The sequence below is a fragment of the Conger conger genome, chromosome 17 (assembly GCF_963514075.1).
Source record: "Conger conger chromosome 17, fConCon1.1, whole genome shotgun sequence".
NCBI lineage: Eukaryota > Metazoa > Chordata > Actinopteri > Anguilliformes > Congridae > Conger > Conger conger.
The window spans coordinates 32,125,103-32,148,617 of NC_083776.1; the positions used below are offsets into that span (position 1 = coordinate 32,125,103).

Consider the following 23,515-nt stretch of genomic DNA (forward strand, 5'->3'; position numbering starts at 1 on the left):
GCCTTGCTGTGCTTGTTAGCATGGGCCGACCTGTCCCCACCCCCACCCTCACCCTGGGAAAGGGTTAACGTCTAACGCCCTACAATGCTGCTCTCCGCATGGGGTGCACAGGAAGCGGCCAGCTGGGTGTAACTCTGCAGCTTTGGGATGGACAGTGCATTTGTATTCTTTTCCCAGAGGTTTCTAAATTTGAGGCTATTGTTTAGCTCTAGGAACACCCACTCTGTGTGTGTGAGTGTGTGTGTGAGAGAGAGAGAGGGAGAGAGTGTGTGTCTCCCTGTCTCCTGACTGTCTCTTTCCCTTTTTGAATTTCCCTGCTAATGAAAATAACATCTTGACCAAGGGGTGACAACAGGGATGACAGTGGCCTTTGTTTTCTGTATGTGTGTAAACACTCTTACCACAGGTCACAGAGCGTCATGCCACGCAGCAGATAAACAATGGCTGTGTGTGTGTGTGTGTGTGTGTATGTAGATGTTAAGTACAAGTAATTTATTTTTCAGTGCCATAAAATACAGCATACAAACATACATATACATTCAACCCAAGTAATCTCAAACACATTCAGTCATAGACTCCAGTGGTGGCCAGTCCGTTGTTCTGAGAACACCAGCAACTTGATCTCTTTAGCAGTGCGCTTGGGGTCATTATCTTGCTGTAAAGTTAATTTGCTCTTAATCAACCATTGTCCAGAGGGTATTGTATGACATGTTAAGATTTGTTTGTATTTATTTGCATTCATCATGCCTTCAATCAAAACCAAATCTCCAACTCCATATGTACAAACCCAGACTCGCACGGATCCTCCACCATGCTTGACTGATGGTTGTAGACATGGTTCTGGAGTCTTTTATTGCTTCAGTGGTGTACTTACGCCTCCTCATACCTCCAAAAAGTCCAAATTTAGACTCAGTCTATAAATCCTTACTCTCAGATGTCCAATTTTGGTGTATTAGTACAAATCTTCTTTTCTTTATTTCCTTTTCTCAGTGGTGGCTTTTCTGACAGCTACACATTCTTTCAGACCCATGGTACTGAGTTGTCTTCTCACAGTGGAAGGATTGGCACCTGTGGGTTTCTTTAGATCTAAAGCAAGATTTTTCCCATCTCTGAAGGATAAAACCTTTAAGTGCTGTCTTTGTGATGGTGATATTTTTCTGTTTAATACACTGTATGTGTCCTGAATTATTGGAATCATGGGTTCTCCATCAGTGTGCAGTGTGGGTTCTCCCTCTGTGTGCAGTGTGGGTTCTCCCCCTGTGTGCAGTGTGGGTTCTCCCCCTGTGTGCAGTGTGGGTTCTCTATCTGAGTGCAGTGTGGGTTCTCTATCTGTGTGCAGTGTTGGTTCTCTATCAGTGGGCAGTGTGGGTTCTCTTTCTGTGGGATTAAAGCTGATGCAGGTTGTCCCTGGTCTGTTCAGCAGCACTGACTCCTTACTACAGTGGGACACTTATGAGCATGGTCACACAGATAAGGAGGGGTATCATTTTGGGGATGCTGCCAGACAGGATGTTGTTGAGTTTGTGTTTTGTCCTGTCTGAGAAGTGAGTTAAAGGCCACTGTTAGAGAGGAAATTAGATTCCAGATGAGTGTAGAAATGTCTCTCTTAATCCTTTTCTACCCTCCCTCAATGCTTTCATTGCAGAAAAAAGGCCTCTTTGAACCTGGAGTCCCATTGCCCCAAGAAAGTTGCGGGCCTTACTTTTCAGTACAAGGGGTGAAAGGCATTATGGGTTTTGAGAAAGGTCACATGACTGATGAGGGACTCACCCTGATCAGTCTTAATCTGAGAAAGGAATATTGATCAATTTGGCATTGACCACACTGGTGACCCTGTGGAAATGCTCTAGCACAGAAACCCGCTCGGATTTCTGCTCACTGGGCTGCAGAATCGCAGGATTCGAGAATCAAGCTTCTGATGCGTGAGCAAAAAAACAAGAAAACAACGACACGAATGCAATCAATGATTGTTCTATCCATTATCCATTATGCGAGACAGAGGAAATGGTTTAGGGCAATTAAGCAATACTGCACCTTTTGTGCAAGAAGAAAATGGTGTTGGCCGGTGGTTGGTACTGATTTCAAATCCTGATGACATCTACTTCCCAGTATACTGCCCTATCTGTGTGTGGGGCCTTAACCCAGTATCTTTAATACCTGTTTCTGTGTCTGTCTGTCCGGCACAGGGATACCAGTGTGGTCTGGAGAGACACTACAGCCCTAGGGCACAGTGAAAGTTTACCCTCCATACCCACAGAGGGGGTGAATATTACCCCTCATTCCCCACAGGGCCAATAGAAGACAGCAAGTGACAAACACCAGCTGTCTGAGCCGCGGGCTAAAATGGCTGCCGACTCACCCCTCGTCCCCTCTCCCACTGTACTATTGCTATTCTTTCCAATGACACGTTTTCCACCTTCATCCCCCTCAGAAACAAGCGCTTTTTTATTTGTGTGGTTGTTCTCGCGCGGTACGTGTGTAAAGCAAAGGTCAGGTGCTGCGCGCTAGCTGAGATAAGTGTTAAAATGACCTAGAGAAAACAGTGACATTCATTTTCAGGTTGACTCTGTCAGGCATTGGGGGCGGGGGGGGGGGGTCACTTTTAGCAGATGGTGAACCCCACCTGCAGGGCTTCGGCGCGTTTGCCCGGCTGGCGGAGATAACGGCTGAAGCGTCCTCGTTACCGCGGTAAACAGCCGGGCCGGGCTGTGGCTGGGTTCGCCTCCTGATTTAGCCGTTATCTAGCCGGAGAGGACAGGGCTGTGGGAACGCGGGCTGGGGTGGGTTCCCCAGGGGGCAAGGGGAGGAACGTCAGTCACCCCCAGGTGACCTCCCTGGGGAAGTGGAAGTGACAGGGAAGACCAGGTCACTACATCGTCTCCTGTCCCGCGATCTGGGGGGTCACTGAGCGGGGGAGAGCTTCAGACCTCAGAGCTCTTCTTCTGTCCCTCAAGGGACGCCCCAAGTTATTGTGCATGCCAAATATTTAAGATATGTTTATATTTTAATTTCATATTCAAATATTCACATCGGGCCTCTTCTTGCATGAAAATGATACATGTTCATAGATACAGGCAGGGAATGGAATTGGAATCAGCAATTTAGTCACTTAATAGGGCGCTGTGTCACTAAGTGGGCCCAATATGCCCTGAGTAGATTTACTGGTATTTAGCAGAGTCTTTTATCCAGGGAAACTTAAGACGCAAACAAAAGTGCAAAGATCAGGGGTCAAAGTTCAGTTGCTCCCCAGAGACAGCAACGGCAAAGAAGTGCTGACTCGAGTGACAACTTCTCAACTACCCTGTTGAATATTACAATAAGTTACGCAAACAAGAACAAACCTAACTTAATGACTATATTCATGGCTCGAATTCTGGTGTTAGGACCAGGTAGAAGTATTAGAGGTGCACACAGTGCCATGGAGTCTACCATAGTTTGGAAGTCTGCCGGAGAGAGTATGGTCCCACGAGAGCCAGTTGACACACTTATTTGACGGAAGCATAAAACACGGTCTCAGGAGTCATTCCAAACGCACAAATGGGTTGAGATCTATTGACTGAAAGGCATAGAGACATACACTCCTTGACCACTTTATAAGGTAGACCTGTACACAAGCGAAAATATAATCAGCCAATCATGTGGCAGCAACTAAACGCATAAAAGCATGCAAACATGGAGCCTCTCACTGAACATCGTTTAAGATCATACTGATTATGACCCTTCCCAGGGAGTGTGTTTTTGTGAATGGAATGGCGAATTAAACAGTTAAATGAGGAAACAAAGCGTTGAAGTTCAATCTGTGTGCGTTTGTGTTTTTAATTAATATTCTGAACTATATATTCCTGCAAAAAGTTGAGGATATTTGAGGATTTAATGCTTGGTGCACAATTAAATGATGATGATCATTTGCAGTCTGGCCGTATTGTCACTTGTAGGACCTGATGTACTGCACTTGACATAAAACTCCTGCATGCTCAGTTTCCTCATCAGGTATCTACAAAGGCAAACTACACTGTAAAATACCGCAAATCTACCCCGCCATACGTTTTTGCATTTGTACCCGGGTGTCTGAAGGTGGAGGAGCTGCCAAGGACAGGCCCGCAGTCAGAATGCGATAAGATCTTGGCATCTCCAGCAACTGGCACGCTCTGCTGCCACACACTGATTCTTTTGTTCTGCGGTTTAAAAAAAGAGAAGAAGAAGAAAAGAACAATGACTTCCGGGTGACCGTTCCGCCCCTGGAGCCTGCAGCCAGTTCTCAGCGTCGGACAATCGGAGCGTCAAACTGGCGCAGTTCCTCCTGCGGCCTTTGATCTGCCTCACGTACGCACGTGCGCTCCGTTCTCTCGCACATCAGCTGAGCTGATCCGGCCGGAGCAGGAAGGTTCTGGAACACTCGGAAACAAAAAAGAAAACAGTAAACAATGAAATAGAAACCCCCAAAAAAAGGCCAATCAGTGTTTCATAAGCATTGAACGATTCCTTTTTATCCTCCCCGACAGATCTGTTTATTCCGGTCATCGTACGGTGTTTTGAGCCCTATCTGTCACTGAGGTGGGTTGGGGTTGCAGTGCTGTAGAAAGAGGGCGGTCGGTATCAGAGCCTACCGTCGAAGCACTGCTGTGAGAAATGAAACGCGCTATTTTGGAACGCTATGGGAGTGTGATCTGGCAGTGAGTTGGGCGGCGGTGGGGGGGTGTTCTCAGTCCTGTAGAAAAGAGGGTAGTTGATATCAGTCTGCCATCAGTGGCACTGCAGTCAGAAATGAAAAACAAATGACTGGGCATCACTCAGCCTCAGTGTGATGGTTATCAGGCATTTGTACCGTGGTTCGGAGGGGGGGGGGGGGGGGCAGAAGAACACAAAAGCAGTAATTACCTCCGCCTCCGCTGCTCAGGTTCCTGGTGCAGAGAAAAGCCTTCATGAAAATAGGCCTCTGTTTGTATGCGCTTTTGTATGTCCAGACCTGGGTCAAATGCATTTTTTTTATTACACAGACAATATCTGATAATGCGCAGATGCAAGGATTGTTTAATGAATCAACCAAAGTGTGCAGTCACATGAAATAGGAGTCAGATTCTGAATTGTGGAGGAAATAAACTGTTCTTTAATGTAAGTAATATGCAGGAATTTTACTGGTTTACTACCCGGATGTGTGGGACATCGCTAGCATCTGGGGCTCTGCTCCACTATTGCATACCTACTCCCTCTCTGTAGGTGGCACTGTTGAGCATGTTTTTAGTGCCTCAAGTTTTAGGTGCTTTGTATTCTTACTGGTATGAACAAATAACATGACCTAATCTGATTTGATCTGACCTCAAACGAGTCTCACATGATGTCAAAAGCTTTCTCTGACCATAAAGCTACTCGATCCCTCCTCTTATATTCATGATTATGAGCACGCATTGTAGAATATTGCTCTTTAATCATAATAAATATCACACTGTGAGACATGTTCATGTTGGATCATCCCACAGTAGTTATCGATGAGACTCTCTTACAGCAGATGCTGATGTGCCTTCATTCCTTATTTACCCAAATCTGTAATCACTACTCAGTGGCTCCCCACACAAACTGGTAACCAGAGATATTACAGGCAGCAGTGTCTGCATGGAGCGTTTTTTTGTTGGATGTTTTACGTCTCTCCGCCTGACCAGGGGAAGCGGGCTGCAGACAGGACAGATGCACCGGGCCCTCTCGGGGGAAGCCCACTCAGCAGAGATGAGCCGTCACTGTGAAACCCCCGCAGGAGGGATGAGTTTGAGTTCCACTGGCAGGTCCTTATGTTTCCCCACACTTCCTGTGAAATGTCTTCATTCTGGCTCAACTGGCTCCGAGGCAGCGCCAGACCTCTCCGCACCGAGCCTCCCTCCTGCTGCTGAGAGACCTTCCAACAGAAGCGCCGACTTTTGTTTTTGACAGTCAGACGGATGAGGAGAGCGAGAGAGAGAGAGAGAGAGAGAGGCTGTGATATCTTAATTGCGTTGCATTGTCTCAAACTCATTTGTAAGTAATTACACTCACAGGTACACATGTAGTAACTTAATACGTAATGTGATAGCGCACATACACACGCAAGTCATGCATGCACACACACACACAAACACGCAGGCACGCACACACACACACACACACACACATGGCATAAGGAAAGGGCATGCCCAGAGGGAAAAGAGCTGTTTAAAAAGACTGAGCAGGACGACAGGTGAAATGATAGATCCTATGTATCAATCAAGTGAATTGGTTCATTATATAATCCATCAAACGTGTGCTGTCGGAATCACATTTGGAGGCTTTTTGTGACCATACTTACCCCCTCAGTGGGGAGCATGGCAGACTCTTTCTCTCGCTCTCTCTCCCCCTCTCTCTCTCACTCACACACACACACACACACACACACCACAAAATGCCTCTAACGATTCTCAACATTAAAAAGAACAAAGGGGTATCTATTAGTAATGAAATTCAGCATGGAGACAGGATTTTACAGGAAGTAACACTGAAGAAACGGACTTAGAATTCTAAATGATTTCTGTAGACTTGCTTATTTTAATGAGAAATTTCTTGACAAGGTCCTGAGTCCTGCCTAGATATGGTTACAAATATAGCTACATCTTAAAACCGGCTGGGATCTGCAGATCTTATCTCCCTATTGTAAGCAATGCAATTTGTATAAATAGTAATTTGGAACTTTGTCTTTTGATGTATCACTCGGAAAAGTTATGCCCTTTCCAAAGAACATATACAAATTTGTGCATTTTCTAACAGTATGTTATCCGAAGCAGCAGCTTTCCAATTACCTGTTTTACCCACACCTACATCTATTACCCTCGGGAAAATGTTGGCATTTCAATCTGAGAAAAGTTGACATTAAAAACTGGGCTACTTCAGCGGGACTGCTTTCTTTCATGGCACCATTCCGGAACCTTCCAAAGACAATGGGACCTCCCCTGCTGGCATGGAGCACAGCCACAGATTTGATAGCCCAACCAGATGGTACAACTCCTATATTCATTTTATCTTCATCATAGGTTGGGAACATGACGATTCTGAAGCTACAAAATACAGAATTTCCCGTGCCACTGTGTTTTTACGTTTAAGGGTCATTTTTCATAAGATGAACAAAGTTGGATTTTTTCACACAACATACAGAGTTCCAAGGCATTCTTCTTATAGAGGAGGCAGTAAACGTCTTTACCATATGCTTCCTGAGAAAATGTATGGCGTCGTCACGTCTCGAAAGACTGGAAATATGCAAGGCACTTCCGTTTAAGCTAGCTATCAATTAATTTAAACCATACTCATTTCAACTTCAAGGCTAACAAAAGGTTTGACACATGCAGGGAAGGCACATGGACATGCCAGGTTTTACAGTTGGGGTATTGTATGTTGTTTCAAGGCTGTCATCGTAGCTATCGAATACTTAAGGGCATTACGAGTAGAGTGCTTTGAACACAGTAATGAGTCAGCAGACACATTTGTATTTTGCTTTCAGCAAACTTTCCCAGCCAGCTAAGTACTGATAAAAGGGGTGATGGCAAGTAGCTAGCAAAAGAAAAAGGCAACTCAGAGAGCAGACTAAGCTAAGAATGTTACCAGAAACTTGTATGATTTGGAAGCTAGCTCTGTAGATAGTTAAGTAACAAGCAACTGGCAAAACAGCGCAGCAGGTTCTGAGAGAACACAGGACCTCTCCACATGCTGACACTCCTGCCTGCTGAAGGATCCTCAGCCTTCCGATTCAGGCTGGAATATCTTAACTGCATTTGTGTCACGTTTCAGCTTCAATGGCATGCAGGCATAATGTTCAAGGTAAAGAATGCTGAGATATGTACTGTATCTTGTGTATCTGTGAAGACTATGCGATGTTACCAGCGTGGGGTCGAGTATCTTGCCGCTCTGTAGGATCGGTGGGAGGACACCCAGGCTGGGAGAGGAGTCTGGGCGAGCAGGTGTGTGGGGGGTGGTTCCGGTGGGGCGATGTGCGTGACTTTCCCCCCTGCAGGGGCCCGAGGGGCCCCCAGCTGTCTGTCTTTGTCCTCCCATCAGGCCGGCCTTTCAGCGCCAACCCTGACAAACTCAACGTGAAATGAGCGCAGTTTGGTCTTCTGGGGTCCCACAGTGGACCAGCCATGAAAGCTAATAAGATCATCGCTAATAAGATCATCCAGCCCCTGGTCACGCCCAGACCTCCTGCCTCTCCACGCCCACTACATTGTCGGCCTGGGAACCCCACAGCTGCCAAACGCACGGCCACAGAACCGGGGCCCTGTCTGCCAACACCCCGAAAGACACTGGACGTGGGATGACACGAGGTGACAGGCATGCTTTGCGACACGGTCTACCCAAAATGTCTCAAAGCTAACGCTTCCCTCCACAAAGGCCATTGTCGAAAAAGCATGATCTTTCCTCAACATCTGGGACAACTGTTTCCACAGCAATGAATCACTGTGCAAGCAATCCCACCACATGTCTGGCAAAATCTAGATTTGCGATTAATCTCATGAAATATTACCAATTAGCGATAAAGATATGTATGTATATATTATATAGTGGTCAGGTTCTCCAGTCTAGCATGAAACCATTCAAGTTTATCAGAAACCTCAGAGTAGCTTCCTGAAGAAAACATTTCCCAACACTTAACCATGGTTGTTGGCTGCTGAACAAAGATTCCTTTACCCAGCAAACATGCGGGTAACAATAAAGGGTGAGTAAGCCGGCTTGTCTCCCGCCAGACTCCCAACGTTTTGTGGCCCTTTCGGTGTGAGCCGGCCCCTCAGGATGCTCTCATTGTTTGAGCGCAGTCCAGTTCCACACAGAGACACGGAGACATTCGAGGCGTGATAGATGTGGTGCGCTTCCTGTTTGGAGTTTCTCAGGAGCACTGACCCCCCTCCCACTCCCCCACTGTGCAGCACACAGAGCTGGGAGAGGAACTGGCCGCAGGTTCCAGCCCTTTCTCAAGACATTCGGGGAAAGAAAAAAGGGAAAATAAGGAGTGATGTCTCATCCCAAGTGGGCTGAGAATATCTGTCAATGGTGAGGACAGGAAGAGACTGTCAGCCTGGAAATGAATGTTCTCGACTATCCTGCCTGGCAGAGCAGAGATTTTCAGTAATCACAGCTGAATCTTCAGAGAATATATTTTTTAGTAGAGGATAGATAGTTAACCAGTGATAGGTGATATACACACACAGCACAAAGAGCACACATTACACAAGAACTCTCTTCATTATTGTGCTTCAGCAAAGCAAATAAACGAATATGCACAAGGGAAGTTAATTACCCACCTCAGTGCTTTCTTTTCTTTTTGTCTCTTTCACGAACCGTCAGATATAAACTGGCTCAAAGAGAGGCCTGCCTCTCCCTATGGAAATGCAAACAGAATACCAGGGTGGATCAATTTTCACACACGATGCTCCAAGACAGCAACCCTGACCTGTGACCTTTCTTTTCAGCCTGTCACAGTCACCTGTCCCTCTGTCCACACTGTGAAAGTCTACCCTCCCAGTCGGCCGCTATGGGCCACGGATCCAACTGACCGCCATCGCCCTTCAAAAGCCATTGTTCTAGAGAGCACAATCGTCCCGCTGAAATAGATCGAATCTCCCGTACCTGGAGTCAGGTATCAAACACAGGGGAATATGAGGGAAAGGTTATGCGCTGTCTGTGCAGAATATCACACTCCCTCATTATCTCTCTGTAGGTGGGATCTATAATGAAGACAGGACTCCTACACAGCGCATGCCAACGTCTTCAGCCTCCTGCAAAAACCTGGCATGCTGTTCTTCTTACACATACTGAAAGTGTTCATCCAGGCTATCTACTCTAAATGTCAAAATTTTTCTAAACACTGGGTAACTCTGCTGTGGGACCCTGTTCCCTGGTGTAAAATCCAGGTATGACCAGCTTCAAAACTTGAGCCATTTTTTTCCAGCAAGGTGGTTAAAAACTAAATGATATATGGTTGTTATTGAGAATGCTATTCTTTGGAGCGTTATGTTTCTGTTATAGAGTGGATAACTGGAAGGCACATGTACTGTTCTAGCCATGACTATCATCACCTCTCCCCATCCCTCCCTACCTCCCTGTGAACCTTAATTGTTGTCTCTGTGACTTGCTTTGTGTATCGGTATTTTTAGTTGGCTAGGTAAGCAGTGTTTGGATAGTTAACTTTGGTCGCTTTTGCTCTGTTTGTTTGTTTCTTTGTTCTCAAAAAAAAAAAAAAAAAAAAAGGGCCCTCATCCTTATCTTTGTTGTACAGGTAGCAATTGAAATTGTACTTCCCCTAGGGTCTTTCAGCGAACTTATCCCTGGTTATGGGTATGCACTTTGTTGTACGTCGCTCTGGATAAGAGCGTCTGCCAAATGCCAATAATGTAATGTAATGCAATGTAACCTACAGTGGTGTGCAAAGATTTTGCCACGCCTGGTCACAAAGCATTTTACAATTAATATCTAAGTGAACAGAAGCGATATTAAGTGACCTGACCTCTAAATGGTACAACATGACACATTTCTTAAAATGTTAAAGCAAGATTACTTTTTAATTTAATTTTTAGACATTTTCAAAATAATACAAAAGGCCCTGTACAAAAGTTTGGGAACCCTGTCAGTTAGTTCTTTGTAGCTCCTCTTCGGGCAACTATAACAGTGTGTAAACGCTTCCTATAGCCAGCTAAGAGTCTTTAAATTCCTGCTTTTGGAATTTGTTGTTTATGAGCAACACTGTTTAGAGAATAAAATATATAATATGTCATATAAAGACAAGCTGTGGACATAATTGCTAGTCACTGACGAGAATGAAAAAGAAGATCAAAGATAATTTTAATTTTCATGTTCGTCTAACACTGTTAGTTACTCCAGTAAGGGACAGATTTAGCTCTAGGGGAGTTGATTTTCCCTCTGGCAATAGTATAATTTCCCAGAATTATAAAAAACTGATTTGGACACATAGAGCCCATAGATGACTCCTGCCCTATGCACCATGCATGTGAACTAACAGGAAATGGGAGGTCTTCTGACTGGCTTGTGGCAACCATTTGTTCACATTTAGTGAAAGTAAATGAAGTCTATAGTCATAACTGTGCTGGTGAAGTCCTCTATGCCTGTACTTTCAGCTCAATATTCTGGAGGGGAGGGGGGTGGGGGTGATCTCCTGTAACCATTACTTCTGAGGGGCATCTGAACTGTTTCACCTTGGTCACTCATGTGTAGCCAGCCCAGTGGCTCCAAAGGGAAAGGGGCCTTAAACAACGCACTGCAGGGAGTGCCTTGGGGGTCCCTCCCATGAGTGACCACTGACCCCCATCCCCAGCCCCCCTTGCACTCCCCAAAAAAACTTTCTTTCAGGTTCCTCTCCTTCAATACTTCTTTTACCACAATCCTGGTACATCAACATGACAATGTAACAATGTGCTGCCCTTTTAAAGAGGTTATATGTGTGTTAAACTATTTTACCCCCAAAAGAATATCAGGAGCTTCCTCAAAGGACCTGAAAACTGACCGTGAAAAACTATGGTTGGACACTTGAAAAACAAAAACTTTGCATTAGATTGGATTAACTGGAAAGACATCCTTCTCAGAATGTGTTTCACCCAATGATAACAAAATGTTTCTGAACTATAACCATTCACCATTCATTTTCCATTCAAACTTATCAATATGTCTTCATATATTTTGATCTGATGAACAAGGAAAAGGCTTGTCAGCATTTGCATAACATGCTTCACTTTAAAGCCTCTCAAAATGCATATCTACAGTTTAAATGGCAGATAGAAATGTAGTGCATGTTTACTTTTATAGCAAAGCTAATTAGATTAATGTGACTGAAAGAGCTCTTAAACACAGTCAGAAAGCTTTACAGATGTCAGCCGAGTGTTAATGCAGCAGTCTTTTCTCAGTTTCCACTTATGAACAACATCAGTGAAGGTTGTAGTAAATATCGATTTCATAGTTTGACCACCATCTTGTTCTCTGGCTGGTTCTAAATTGGCCAGCCTTTTGCATCAAATTCTATTTCATTGGAAAGTCACGACTCTGACACCATGACCAAAAGTAAGGTGCCCGTGTTATTTGCCTAGACACCAGCTATTTGAAAATATGTTTCCTCTGGAGTGGGTAGGTGATAGTGCGGCTCCAAATCCCCCAGGCTTCCCATTAACCCAGTGAAGTGCAAATGAAGGTCCTGTCTCAATACAGGGGTTGTCGTATATGGAGCCTCTGAGGTAGTTCTCAGCTCAGAGTACTAGGCAGACTCAGGAACTGCTCACATTTAACTACACGTGTGACATTGAAAAATGTGCTTTGAATGAGAGTCACACAGTGGTTGTGTAGGTTGATTTGTCTTTTGCTTATACGGGCATGTTACCCAAATTATCTTCTGTCAAAACATATAAGGAGTTTGCATTATGAGACTCTAAGCACTGCATGCTGAAACTCTCTGCAGAACTCTCTGAGTATTTTTCTCAGTCTTTTCTGGCTGATTATCCATTTAGCCATTACTGTTTAAGTTTAAGTGGTCAATAACACACACATAAACACACATTCCATCTAAAAAAAAAAAAAAGTTTAACAACAATATACTCAGCACTTTATTATGTATTTATTACTTCTTTTTTATACTTATGTCTTCTGCTGCTGTAGCCTATCCACTTAGAGGTTTGATGCATTGTGTGTTCTTCTGCATACCACTGTGGTAATGCGTGGTTATTTGTGTTACTGTCACCTGCCTGTCAGCTTTGACCAGTCTGGTCCTTCTCTTCTGACCCAATTAACAACGCGTTTCTGCCCACAGAAGTGCTGCTCACTGGATGTTTTTTGTTTTTTGCACAATTCTCTGCAAACTCTAGAGACTGTGGCGCGTGAAAATCTCAGGAGATCAGCAGTTGCTGAGGTACTCAAATCACCATGTCTGGCACCAACAATCATTCCACGGTCAAAGTTGCTTATGTCACATTTCTTCCCCATTCGGATGTTTGGGCTGAAAAACTGTTGAACCTCTTGACTATGTCTGCATGCTTTTATGCATTTAGTTGCTTCCACATGATTGGCTGATTAAATATGTGCTGCTGTACAGGCCTACCTAATAAAGTGATCACTGAGTGTATGTGTGTTTGGTGCTGCACTTCACTGCTGAGCACATGTTTAGAGAAAGGGACAAAATGGTTTGAAGCTGTGAATGGGACACAAGAGGTGCTAGACTGTTCATTCAAGTTGTGCCAGTGTTTACCCCCCAGTGCATAACACTGAAGCCTATTGTTTAAATGCCTTCTTTATTTATTTCTTTTTAAATTGGACAAAAAAGTCAGTAACAGACAAGCAGAAATACCAAACACTGCTTATTTCTGAGAACTGAAAACAAAGTTATATTATATTCATAACAGGAAACTGAATGGATAGATTTCCCTAAATAGCATACATTATAACAGCATTTCAGATAGAGCTGGCATTTCCATAGACCAAGGTAATCTTGGAATTTTTGACTGTCCTTTTTTTTCTTTCTTTACTAGTTCTGCCAAGATCAATATGTGTTAAAATGGCTAAACATTTCTGTGCAAAGTGTAGTCTATTTTAAGCACACAAAGCTCTTAATGTTTTCATATTTTAAATGACAAATTAGTGCCAATATAGCCTACATATATTATCTTTAGATAATTCAACTTACATTCATTACTGCTGCTTGTTTATCGGATGATATAGTATCTACGTGTGTGTGTGTGTGTGTGTTTACGCGGACGCACACGAAGCAAAACGCACCCTACTCGGTGGAGTTACAGCTTCAACTTTCCGAAGACTGTCGGAAAGGACCGAACGCATAGCATGCTGGGAAAAGGGAAAGATTCGCCATCTTGCTTGGACGAATGGCTAGCTAGTTAGCGGCTTGTAAGAATAATCACGTTTCTGTGCAAATAGACATCTTAAACATTGTTGCCTCATCGCCTCGTACCGAGATAGGCGTACCAAGTAGCAGGGTATATGCATGCTAAATCTGGTGCTATTTAAGGCTCAAACATCGTGATTGAGAAGTAGTAACTTGAGGTCTGAAAAAGCGGTCATGGGCCGTTCCAGGAGTCGTAGCTCTTCCCGCTCCAAACACTCGAAAAGCAGTAAGCACAATAAGAAACGGAGTCGCTCCCGGTCGCGATCCAGAGACAAGGAGAGGGCCAAAAAGCGATCGAAGTCGCGGGAAGCAAAGAGGAACCGGCGCCGGGAATCACGCTCACGCTCCCGGTCAGCCACAGCGTCCTCCCGCAGAGAGAGGGAACGGGAGAGAGCCGCTTCGCCTCCTGAAAGAATTGACATTTTCGGTCGGACGCTGAGCAAGAGGAGTGCCCTGGATGAAAAACAGAAGAAGGAAGATGAGGAGAAAAAGGCCGAAGTGGAGAGACAGAGGAAGATGTAAGTATATGCATGTAAATGTTAGCTAGCTACCAGCTAGCTAGAACTAAGTTAGCAACTCACGAGCAAGCCAGTCAACATTAGCTAGATTGCTAGTGCTGGTATCTTGCGTCAACGGTGCAGTGATTCTTTGCAGATTCTCATTGAACACTGGCTAGCTAACTTTACGGATTTGTTTACGTTACGTTACTTATTCTACCTCTGGTTCATGCCAGTCAGTTTGTCATCCATCTGTGTATCCTGTCTTTGTTTTAGCTATCTGAATAGGTTAAGCATACTAACTATATATCAACGCGTGATCTAAATCGTTAGCTATCCGATATCATTGCTTTAGCTAAAGCTTACCATACAAGGCCCAAACACAAACGACAGCAGCCAGCACTGTCCGTGAATACGAACTAACCTTAAATTAAGCTATGTCATTTGCTGGAACGAGCTAGCTAGTTGTTTTTATTACCTGGCTAGCTAGCTTAACATTAGTTACTGATACATTGCAGGTCATTGGAGTATTGTCTATATCGTGTTGTTAAAATGCATCTAACTAAGCAGCTAACCACCTTGTAGAATTATTACCATCTTAAATTTTGTGACCTAAACTATTATTTGTGTTAGCTAGCCACTAAACTCTAACTTAGCCAAGACCTAAAAGTTGCCACTGTTGCCCCTTCAACGCTTAACGTTATATCAAATGGCCCGTTCAGACAATAAGTAAGTTAATAAAATCCGGTTAGGTACTGTAAATAAGTAAGTTGGTCTAATTGTAGCTAATATTAGTTATAACTTTAGTAGTTGACTGGGTTTCTCAAAAGTGTATGTTAGCTAGCGTTATATGCCTCGTTGGGTCAAGCACAGATACGACAAACGAATGTATTGGTTTAGCTAGCTAACTAGCTAACGTTAAGCGATAAACAACCTCAAGTTGAACCCTTGGGTAAAGGCGTGTTTTCGCTTAGCGCTCAGGACGCTCCATGTACAGCACTGCTGCAGTGTGGACCGGCAGTGCCAGCCAATCAGATTAGTGCTCTGGGTGTCACCGGGTTGGCTTCGTATTTGGGTGCATAAAAACCGTGAAACCTCTTTGTAGAGGTGTCCCCACAACGCTATAATGTCGGTGCTTCCACTTCTGTACGAAATGTATATTTGTAATGGCCCGTGTAAGTTACTTTCTGAAGGCTCGGATCACTGCATTATTAAGTCTGCTTGAAATACTGTGCACACACAGTTGGTTCAAATCAAACTGACAATCTCAAAATTCTTCTCATGAAGTGCCGTATAAGAAACCTTTATGAAGGGTTCAGCAGTGTGAATATCACAGTTCAGTTTGCTGGTACAGGAATGGGTTGTACAGTTGGGTTTGAGCTAACCTGTAACCAACTGCACCAACAAACATATTGCAAGCTCGACATTGTGCAGGTGAAGAAGGTCTTGGAGACGAGGCCTAAAGTGACCTTTTTACTGAAACGACGAGAGTGAAGCCAAGTTCCACTTTCCTTCATCCCGCTCCTCTGTATTCCGTGGATCGCAGAACGGAATAATTGAGGTCGCACCGCTCTTTAAACCGCCTCCCCTGGGCTGCGGACGCCCCGGTCCCCCGCCTGACGTTGAAGAGGGACGCTGAACTCCCAAACTGCAGTTGCGATGGCGGCGACCGTCACGTCGCTTGCCCCTCCCGCCACCAGGGCAGCCCCGAGAGAGCCCGGCGACCCCTGGGCTCCCCGACCTGCTGACGCTGCTGCGCAAATCCAGCGGAGTGGGATGGATTGCCTTCATTAGTTTGCAAATGGGGCGTAAATGTAAGCTGGAGGCAGCACTGGGGATCGGTGGAGTGTTGAGCATTTGAAATGGGCGCAGAGCTCGCCGCTTGTGACACGAGTTTAACAATGTCTTGTGTACACACATCCCAGATGTTTCACAATCCACCAGAGCCATTCGATTCTGCATGATTCGCATTCTTCATGCCCGCATCTTTGGTTTAAACCCACAGAAAGCCTGAAGTGCTGCTTCTTCTTTTCAAGGTTGTGCATCTTTGTAGATGTTTAGTTGTGCTCTTGCGACGACACAGACTCGTTGTGACGGAACCGTCAGCGCAATCTTAACAAATTTGCCGCATTTATTCGTTGATTCCGCCAGAAGAGTAAAGGTCAGTGATATTTTACCGTCGCTGTGAATGAAGTCGATTCTCCACAGCAGAATATCACCTCTCTCGTTCGTGTTTGGGGACTTGGCGTGCACAGAGAGAGGGAAAGGGAACCGGCGATGGATGACAGACGTCGTTCACCTTTCGCTTCCGGGGTGATTGACAGCCGTGCGTTTTCCCCGGTGATGTGGACTTTGCGGCTGTCGGGAGCATGCCAGAGTCATGTTCCACCCGGCATTGTCCCCCGCTTCAAACGGGCGCCCTAACAAAAGAGGCCGAGAGATAACAGATTAGAAACATGCGGTTTTGGGTTCTCTGTGACTAAGCGGGCCTGCCTGGCCTTTGGCCCGGAGCCTTGCGGTGGGTTTGGGCTGCCCTCTTATTGGCAGCGCAGCTGTAACCGTTTAAACTCGTTTCAGAGTAAACGTGCCGACCTGCTTTGCGTGTGTGTTGTGGCCCCGTGGCCCCTGGGGCAAGGGGGTTGATATGACATGCCTACCTTTTCCCCCCTCTTCCCCCATCCCCTTCCTCCTCCCTGGGGGGTGGGGGGGGTCCTCCACTTGGCCCCCGATAGTCCTCCTCTGCTTGTCCTCCCTCGGGCTGCCGCGCCCGGTCTTCCTGCACCGCCAGAGTAAAATGCAGTCACTCCACTGTGGGGTGTAATCCACTGCTACTGCTCTCAGCCCTGCCTTGAGTTCCTTGGCTCCCATTAAAAATGTCAATAATCCTCTTAAATGAGAGATGTTGATGACTGTGCAGTATTAATGGGGGGAAAAAAGACTCCATGTTGCTGAGTGCATAGAGAAGGCCCCAGGTACTCAATCTGGTGTCTTTCTGTCCAGTGACTTGTACAGAAGTGCCCAGCCTCCATGGCTGAAAACCCAAGTCTACCAGCAAAGCCATGTCTCTTGTGTGTGAATTGTCTCAGATGTGCACTTATTTTTGACCTATTTGGCACATTCCTTTATAGTGTAGAGAGGGCTGGCTTGTCAAATCTGACAGGGCTAGGATGATTTCTGGTTTGGTAGGTGTCTTGACCTGAAAATCAAGCCTCCGCATTAAATCAGGCGAGTTAAGCCATGAGTGTCCACTTTAAGCCTTTTTGTCCAGAGAAGTGTTCACCCTGACGCCGGGGAGTAGTGTTCAGGGGAGTAGTGTTCACTCTGACCCAGGGGAGTAGTGTTCACTCTGACCCAGAGGAGTAGTGTTCACTCTGACCCAGGGGAGTAGTGTTCAGGGGAGTAGTGTTCACTCTGACCCAGGGGAGTAGTGTTCACTGTGACCCAGGGGAGTAGTGTTCACTCTGACCCAGGGGAGTAGTGTTCACTGTGACCCAGGGGAGTAGTGTTCACTCTGACCCAGGGGAGTAGTGTTCACTCTGACCCAGGGGAGTAGTGTTCACTCTGACCCAGGGGAGTAGTGTTCAGGGGAGTAGTGTTCACTCTGACCCAGGGGAGTAGTGTTCACTGTGACCCAGGGGAGTAGTGTTCACTCTGACCCAGGGGAGTAGTGTTCACTGTGACCCAGGGGAGTAGTGTTCACTCTGACCCAGGGGAGTAGTGTTCACTCTGGCCCAGGGGAGTAGTGTTCACTCTGACCCAGGGGAGTAGTGTTCACTCTGACGCGGGGGAAGTGACCGGGCGTCCCCTCTGCCCCCCCCACCCCTGCAGCCGCCAGCAGGAGATCGAGGAGAAGCTGATCGAGGAGGAGACGGCGCGGCGCGTGGAGGAGCTGGTGGCCAAGCGGGTGGAGGAGGAGCTGGAGAAGCGCAAGGACGAGATCGAGCGGGAGGTGCTGCGGAGGGTGGAGGAGGCCAAGCGCATCATGGAGAGGCAGCTGCTGGAGGAGCTGCAGAAGCAGAGGCAGGCTGAGCTGGCCGCGCAGACAGCCAGAGAGGTAACGCTCGGTCGTTGGGAACGCAGGCACCCCCCACCCCGGGGAGCTCCACGGCAAAACTTTCACAGGGGCTAGGATTGGCTGAGGGGGGCGGGTCTCGAGTCCGGGGGCGGGGGGCGGGGGGCGAGCGGAGGGCGGGCGTGGTCTTGCTTCTTTGTCTGGAACGCGCAGAGAGGGAAGCAACCGCATTGAAGCCTCACGAACGCTTAAAAAAACTAAAAACTTTAAAAAGCTTAACTTCGCTTTAAGTTTCGATGGAGTGACTCGCATGGGTCCTCTATTTTGTTTTTTTGAGTAGATACTGTTTTTGCAGTCATGATGTAAAATCAATAAATGAATAAAAAACCTTTTCATGCCCCTGATAATGTGCATTAGAAACTCCTTTGCGCCTATATTAAGTTCTCAGGGGGGAAATTTAGTGAAACTTTTGCCATGGTGAAATTGACATCCTCAGCCGGTGTCTCCTCTCCCTACCCCCCTCCCCCCATCCACTCCCCACCTTTTAACCCTCCTCTCCTCCTCTCCTCTCCTCCCCTCCTCATTGTGCCCTCTCATTTAACATCCCAAATAAAAACGCATATCTGCAACTCAACATTCCATTATTCACTAACACCTTGTCCTCTTTTTCCCCCACAATGTGCATTTTATTTTGAACGCCACAGACACGGTCCGCTATTTAATCCGGCTCTTCCACTAAAACGCTCCCCCGCGCCGCCCCGTCCCCTGCAGTGCTGTGAGTTTGACCCGCCGAATGAATCCCTGCTCACGTCCTGCACAGCCTCTTAAGTGCACGGTGCACTTTGTGCGAGGGCTTTACCGAGCCCTTGCAGCACACGGTGCGTGTGTCCTTCAGCACCACGCTGCGACACAAAGTGTGTCATTATACCGGGGTTACGCTGGCCTCTGCGGCTCGCGCGTCCTCACCGATCCCCGACTCAAAATGGCCGTTACCTCAGCGATTCTGGAGCCGTCTGCGCTGGGGAACGACGGTGAACGGCCCCCTGAAAACACAGCGCCAAAGAGCGGCATATCGGCTGCTTTAACGGGGAACCTGTTAAGTTCATTCCCCTTGCTGTAGTTTTCTGCTGTGTGAAACACAAATGTCCACCCATCTTAAGTGCACTTGACTTGTGCTTGTGGATTTGAAATGGGATTTCTTTTTTCCCCCAGCCAGCTCTGTGCTGGAACGTTGTTGCGAATTCTAATTGTGAATGATCTTTCGATCAGTAAATAACACCCAAGTCCAATAGACGCGGGATTGGAGAGTTTCAGACTTGCCTAAAGCTGCAGGTCTGTCAAAAGCTATGGAGCTCTAAATTTGCATTCACTTTTAATCTGATAACTTCTCATTGTCCGTGTTTTTGATTTGACAATCTAAATGTAATCTCCATGCCCACTCACCCATACATTTTTCCGGAATTAATTTGAATCCCCGTCTCCACACCCACACACAAACACACACACACACACACACACACACACACACACACACACACACACGCACACACACAAAACCACTCCTGTGCGTCCCGTTTTGCTTTTCAAAAAGGTACCCAAGCACTCTATGAATTAACCTTGTGTGCTAATTTGATTTGCTTCAAAAAAAAAAAAGGTTAATCCTTTTTTTTTTCTTTTGTTCTAACTAACCAGTTTTCCCCATGCATATCTTTTTAGAAATACTTTTTTAAATTTTTTTTTATTTTTTTTTATTTCCTGAAAATGTTTACCCTTTAGGACTGATGCTGATTTTTTTTTCCACAACACCTCTGTTCCTTAACGGCACGGCCCTGCTCAGTGGCTGCGGTCCCCTGGCCGCTGTGTCTGTACCGTACTGCTGTTTGTGTAAGAGAACGTAGCGCGAGGTGGCACCGCGCCGCAGGTCGGTTTGGCCGCCACGGAAGCGCCTCTCTGTCTCTCTGCAGGACTCGCGGGACAAGACAGTAAATATGCTCCTTTTAATGCCGATGATCATGGTTAAAGGAGTTGTAGGTAACACAGTGAAGGAAAATGCGTAGGTATACGTGCATTGGTGAGCCAAAACTATTCAATCTTTATTTTTTACCCTTTTCTCTTGCTTGTGATTGTTTTTTGTTTTTTTTTCCTTAGACAAAAAAAAAAAAAGTGAAGACATAAATTGTTTAGTAATGTTTTATGATAGTGTTGTTTTTGATAATATGCCCTTTGTTGCTAGATATATTCGTAGAACTGTTTTATACAACTGTAGATGCATTGTGCTGTTTGGTAAAATGCTTTAAATGTGCAGTGAGGTTGAAAGGGTGATTGTTATAAGACCTGTGTGGGATTCAGGGGGGTTTTTATTCGCCATCAGAGGGAGAAAAAAGAAGTAATTCTGGGATTTTTTTTTCTCTCTTCCTTTTCTTAAAAAGAAAAACGCTTCTTTGTTGCTTTTAAGTAAAATGTTTTAGCTCATTGTTCATGTGCGTGCTTGTGTGTTTGCGAAGGAGGGTTGCTCCTCGGGCTTCCCTGCGTGGGAGAAGAGGTGTGTGTGCGTGTGTGTGCGTGTGTGTGCGTGTGTGTGCGTGTGTGTGCGTGTGTGTGCGTGCGTGTGCGTGCGTGTGCGTGCGTGTGCGTGCGTGTGCGTGCGTGTGCGTGCGTGCGCGTGCGTGTGCGTGCGTGCGCGTGCGTGCGTGTGTGTCTGCGTGTGTGTCTGCGTGTGCGTGCGTGCGTGTTAGGGCCAGCGTGTGCCTGCCTCTGTGCCTGTCTAACACATCATCGTGTCACCCCTCTAGGAGGAAGAAAAATCCAAACGGGAGGAACTGGAGAAGATTTTGGAGGAGAATAATCGTAAGATCGCTGAAGCTCAAGCCAAACTGGTGTGTGAAAACGGAGCCCATGTTGATGTTAGGATTCATACGATTCTGCAGAAAGCATTTGTGACTTGCACCACATTTGAAGTGTGTGAAAATGCGCTGAAATTACTAAAGGTTAAATGGGAGCTTTTTAAACATTTATCTAAAAGGTCTCCGGTGTTAAACGAGTACCTTTGTGGTGTTGCACTGGGCTCATGGCCTTTTCTCCCACACAGTTCTAATTGAAACCATTTTAAATGCAGGTATTGTGCATTTCTACACATTCCTAATGTGTTCTGGATGACTAGCGCTTTCTCTATAGTGTGTACATTTCTCTGCCTTTTGTTTTTTTTGGAAGTGTTAGCAATATTGCTGACTGAACAAATAAAGATGCTGGACTATGGCGTCTACAAAAAAACCTGTTACAAATACACACACTAATAGCACAACCATGGGGCACGTTCTCATTTATCACTAATTTCCATATATGCTGGTAAACCTTTTTTTTTTTTTTTTTAACTGGGGTGTATTTAGTTTGGGTTTCTTGCCCAAACTAAATTTTTTATAGGTTATGAAAATAACTGGCTCTGGCCACCATGGTACACTTGGGTGTAATGACAATTTGCATTTAGTATTGTATATTTTTTTATAAAGAATGATTTTTTGCATTTGCCTTGTTACGTTGACCTGTTGTTTGTGTGTGTGTGTGTGTGTGTGTCTGTGCAGGGGCGGTCTGTAGCGTAGTGGTTACGTACATGACCGGGAAGGTCGGTGGTTCGATCCCCGGTGTAGCCACAATAAGACCCGCACAGCTGTTGGGCCCTTGAGCAAGGCCCTTAACCCTGCATTGCTCCAGGGGAGGATTGTCTCCTGCTTAGTCTAATCAACTGTACATCGCTCTGGATAAGAGCGTCTGCCGTGTGCGCCATTGATGTAATGTAAATGCGTGTGTGTGTGTGCTTGTGTGTTTCTCTGCGCCAGGCTGAGGAGCAGTTGAAAATAGTGGAGGAGCAGAGAAAGATTCACGAGGAGCGGATGAAATTAGAGCAGGAGAGGCAGCGGCAGCAGAAGGAGGAACAGAAAATGATCCTGGGGAAGGGGAAGTCACGGCCCAAACTGTCCTTCTCTCTGAAGGCGGTGGAGTGACGCTCGCCCACCGCCCCCCCCCCCCCCCAAAGACCAACCCGCTCAGCGTATGGTAGCTTCATGTTGAAGTGTTCCTCGAAAAGTCTGGCTCGTCGTTCGTACTCCTCTGGGCTGCGCTCAGAAGTCTCTTCTGGGGAAAACGGAAAACGAGAGGAGGCGTACTGTCCTAAAACCCTGACTGTCCCCCCTGCTAACCCTATGTGTCTCGTTATTCATTTTGAAACTTTTTTTGTTTTGTTTTATTTTATTTTTAACTCAACTTAGGAAACTTCCATTCAGACTCCACCCAGTCTCTTATCGTGGTTCATAATAAACTTCTTTTTTTTAATGACCCTAGTTAAGTGGGGGAGTGAAATGACACAAGACATGTTGTAGTGTGAGAAGACGTGTAGTAACACATTTAGTCATGTGAGTAAAGGTTCTGAGTGCTGATTGGGGATTAGCCTGGGTCCATGGTAATGAGAGAGAGGCCAGGGTCTGGGATAAAAGGGCTCCTCTGAAGACGTAGGGTGGCCGGTTACCCCGCACCTGAGGATCTGAGAAAACTCACCAGCTGGTTTCCACATCACTGTTGTGTGCAGTACTTCAGCTCATTAGCATCTGCTCTGTAGTCTGTTTTTAAACTATATAACCATCATTTTGGATGGGGGGAAAATGAACAAAGAACTTACTTTATTCGACATGTTTTACCTCGTGTTTTTGGGCCCAGGTTAAATACTCAAGCAGATGGCTTTGAGATAACGAGCTTAGTGTGTGATGCATAATATTATAGAATCTGTGAACGTGTGCTGTCTGTAAGATGGTGTATGAATCTTTAAAAAAAAAAAAAAATAGAAAAAGGAAAAAAAAGTCCCTCATACAATTTACTATTATCTCTTTAAAATGTTGATTCTGAAGGCTGACCTGGTACAGGTAAGATTGACTTGCTGCATGTTTGCTGGGAGGGGGGTTGTGTGTGTCTGTGTATGTGTGTTGGTGAATGAGAGTGCGTGTGTGCGCGTGCATGCGTGTGAGTGTTGAGAAGGGAGGGTGGGAATAAAAAATTAAGTCTTTTGTGGTCGAAAGTTTGATATATTTCCTTCATCCTGGAGACTGTACAATTCACCAATAAAAACCATTGAATGCG

At 45.8% G+C, this 23,515-nt stretch overlaps 1 protein-coding gene across 1 annotated transcript; it reads left to right on the top strand.

Moving 5' to 3' along the window:
- The first annotated feature begins 13,801 nt into the window (after window positions 1-13,801).
- LOC133116676 (arginine and glutamate-rich protein 1) lies at window positions 13,802-23,515 on the top strand. Its single transcript, XM_061226520.1, has 4 exons — window positions 13,802-14,400; window positions 18,208-18,433; window positions 21,184-21,267; window positions 22,225-23,515. The coding sequence occupies exons 1-4, from the start codon at window positions 14,057-14,059 to the stop codon at window positions 22,387-22,389; spliced, it is 819 nt and encodes a 272-aa protein (XP_061082504.1). The 5' UTR covers window positions 13,802-14,056; the 3' UTR covers window positions 22,390-23,515.

Excerpts from the sequence above, each read along its gene's own strand:
- LOC133116676 (XM_061226520.1), top strand. The coding sequence starts at position 14,057 with ATGGGCCGTTCCAGGAGTCGTAGCTCTTCCCGCTCCAAACACTCGAAA. Across the intron at positions 18,434-21,183 it reads CCGCGCAGACAGCCAGAGAG|GAGGAAGAAAAATCCAAACG; the intron begins GTAACGCTCGGT and ends TCACCCCTCTAG. Across the intron at positions 21,268-22,224 it reads CTGAAGCTCAAGCCAAACTG|GCTGAGGAGCAGTTGAAAAT; the intron begins GTGTGTGAAAAC and ends TCTCTGCGCCAG.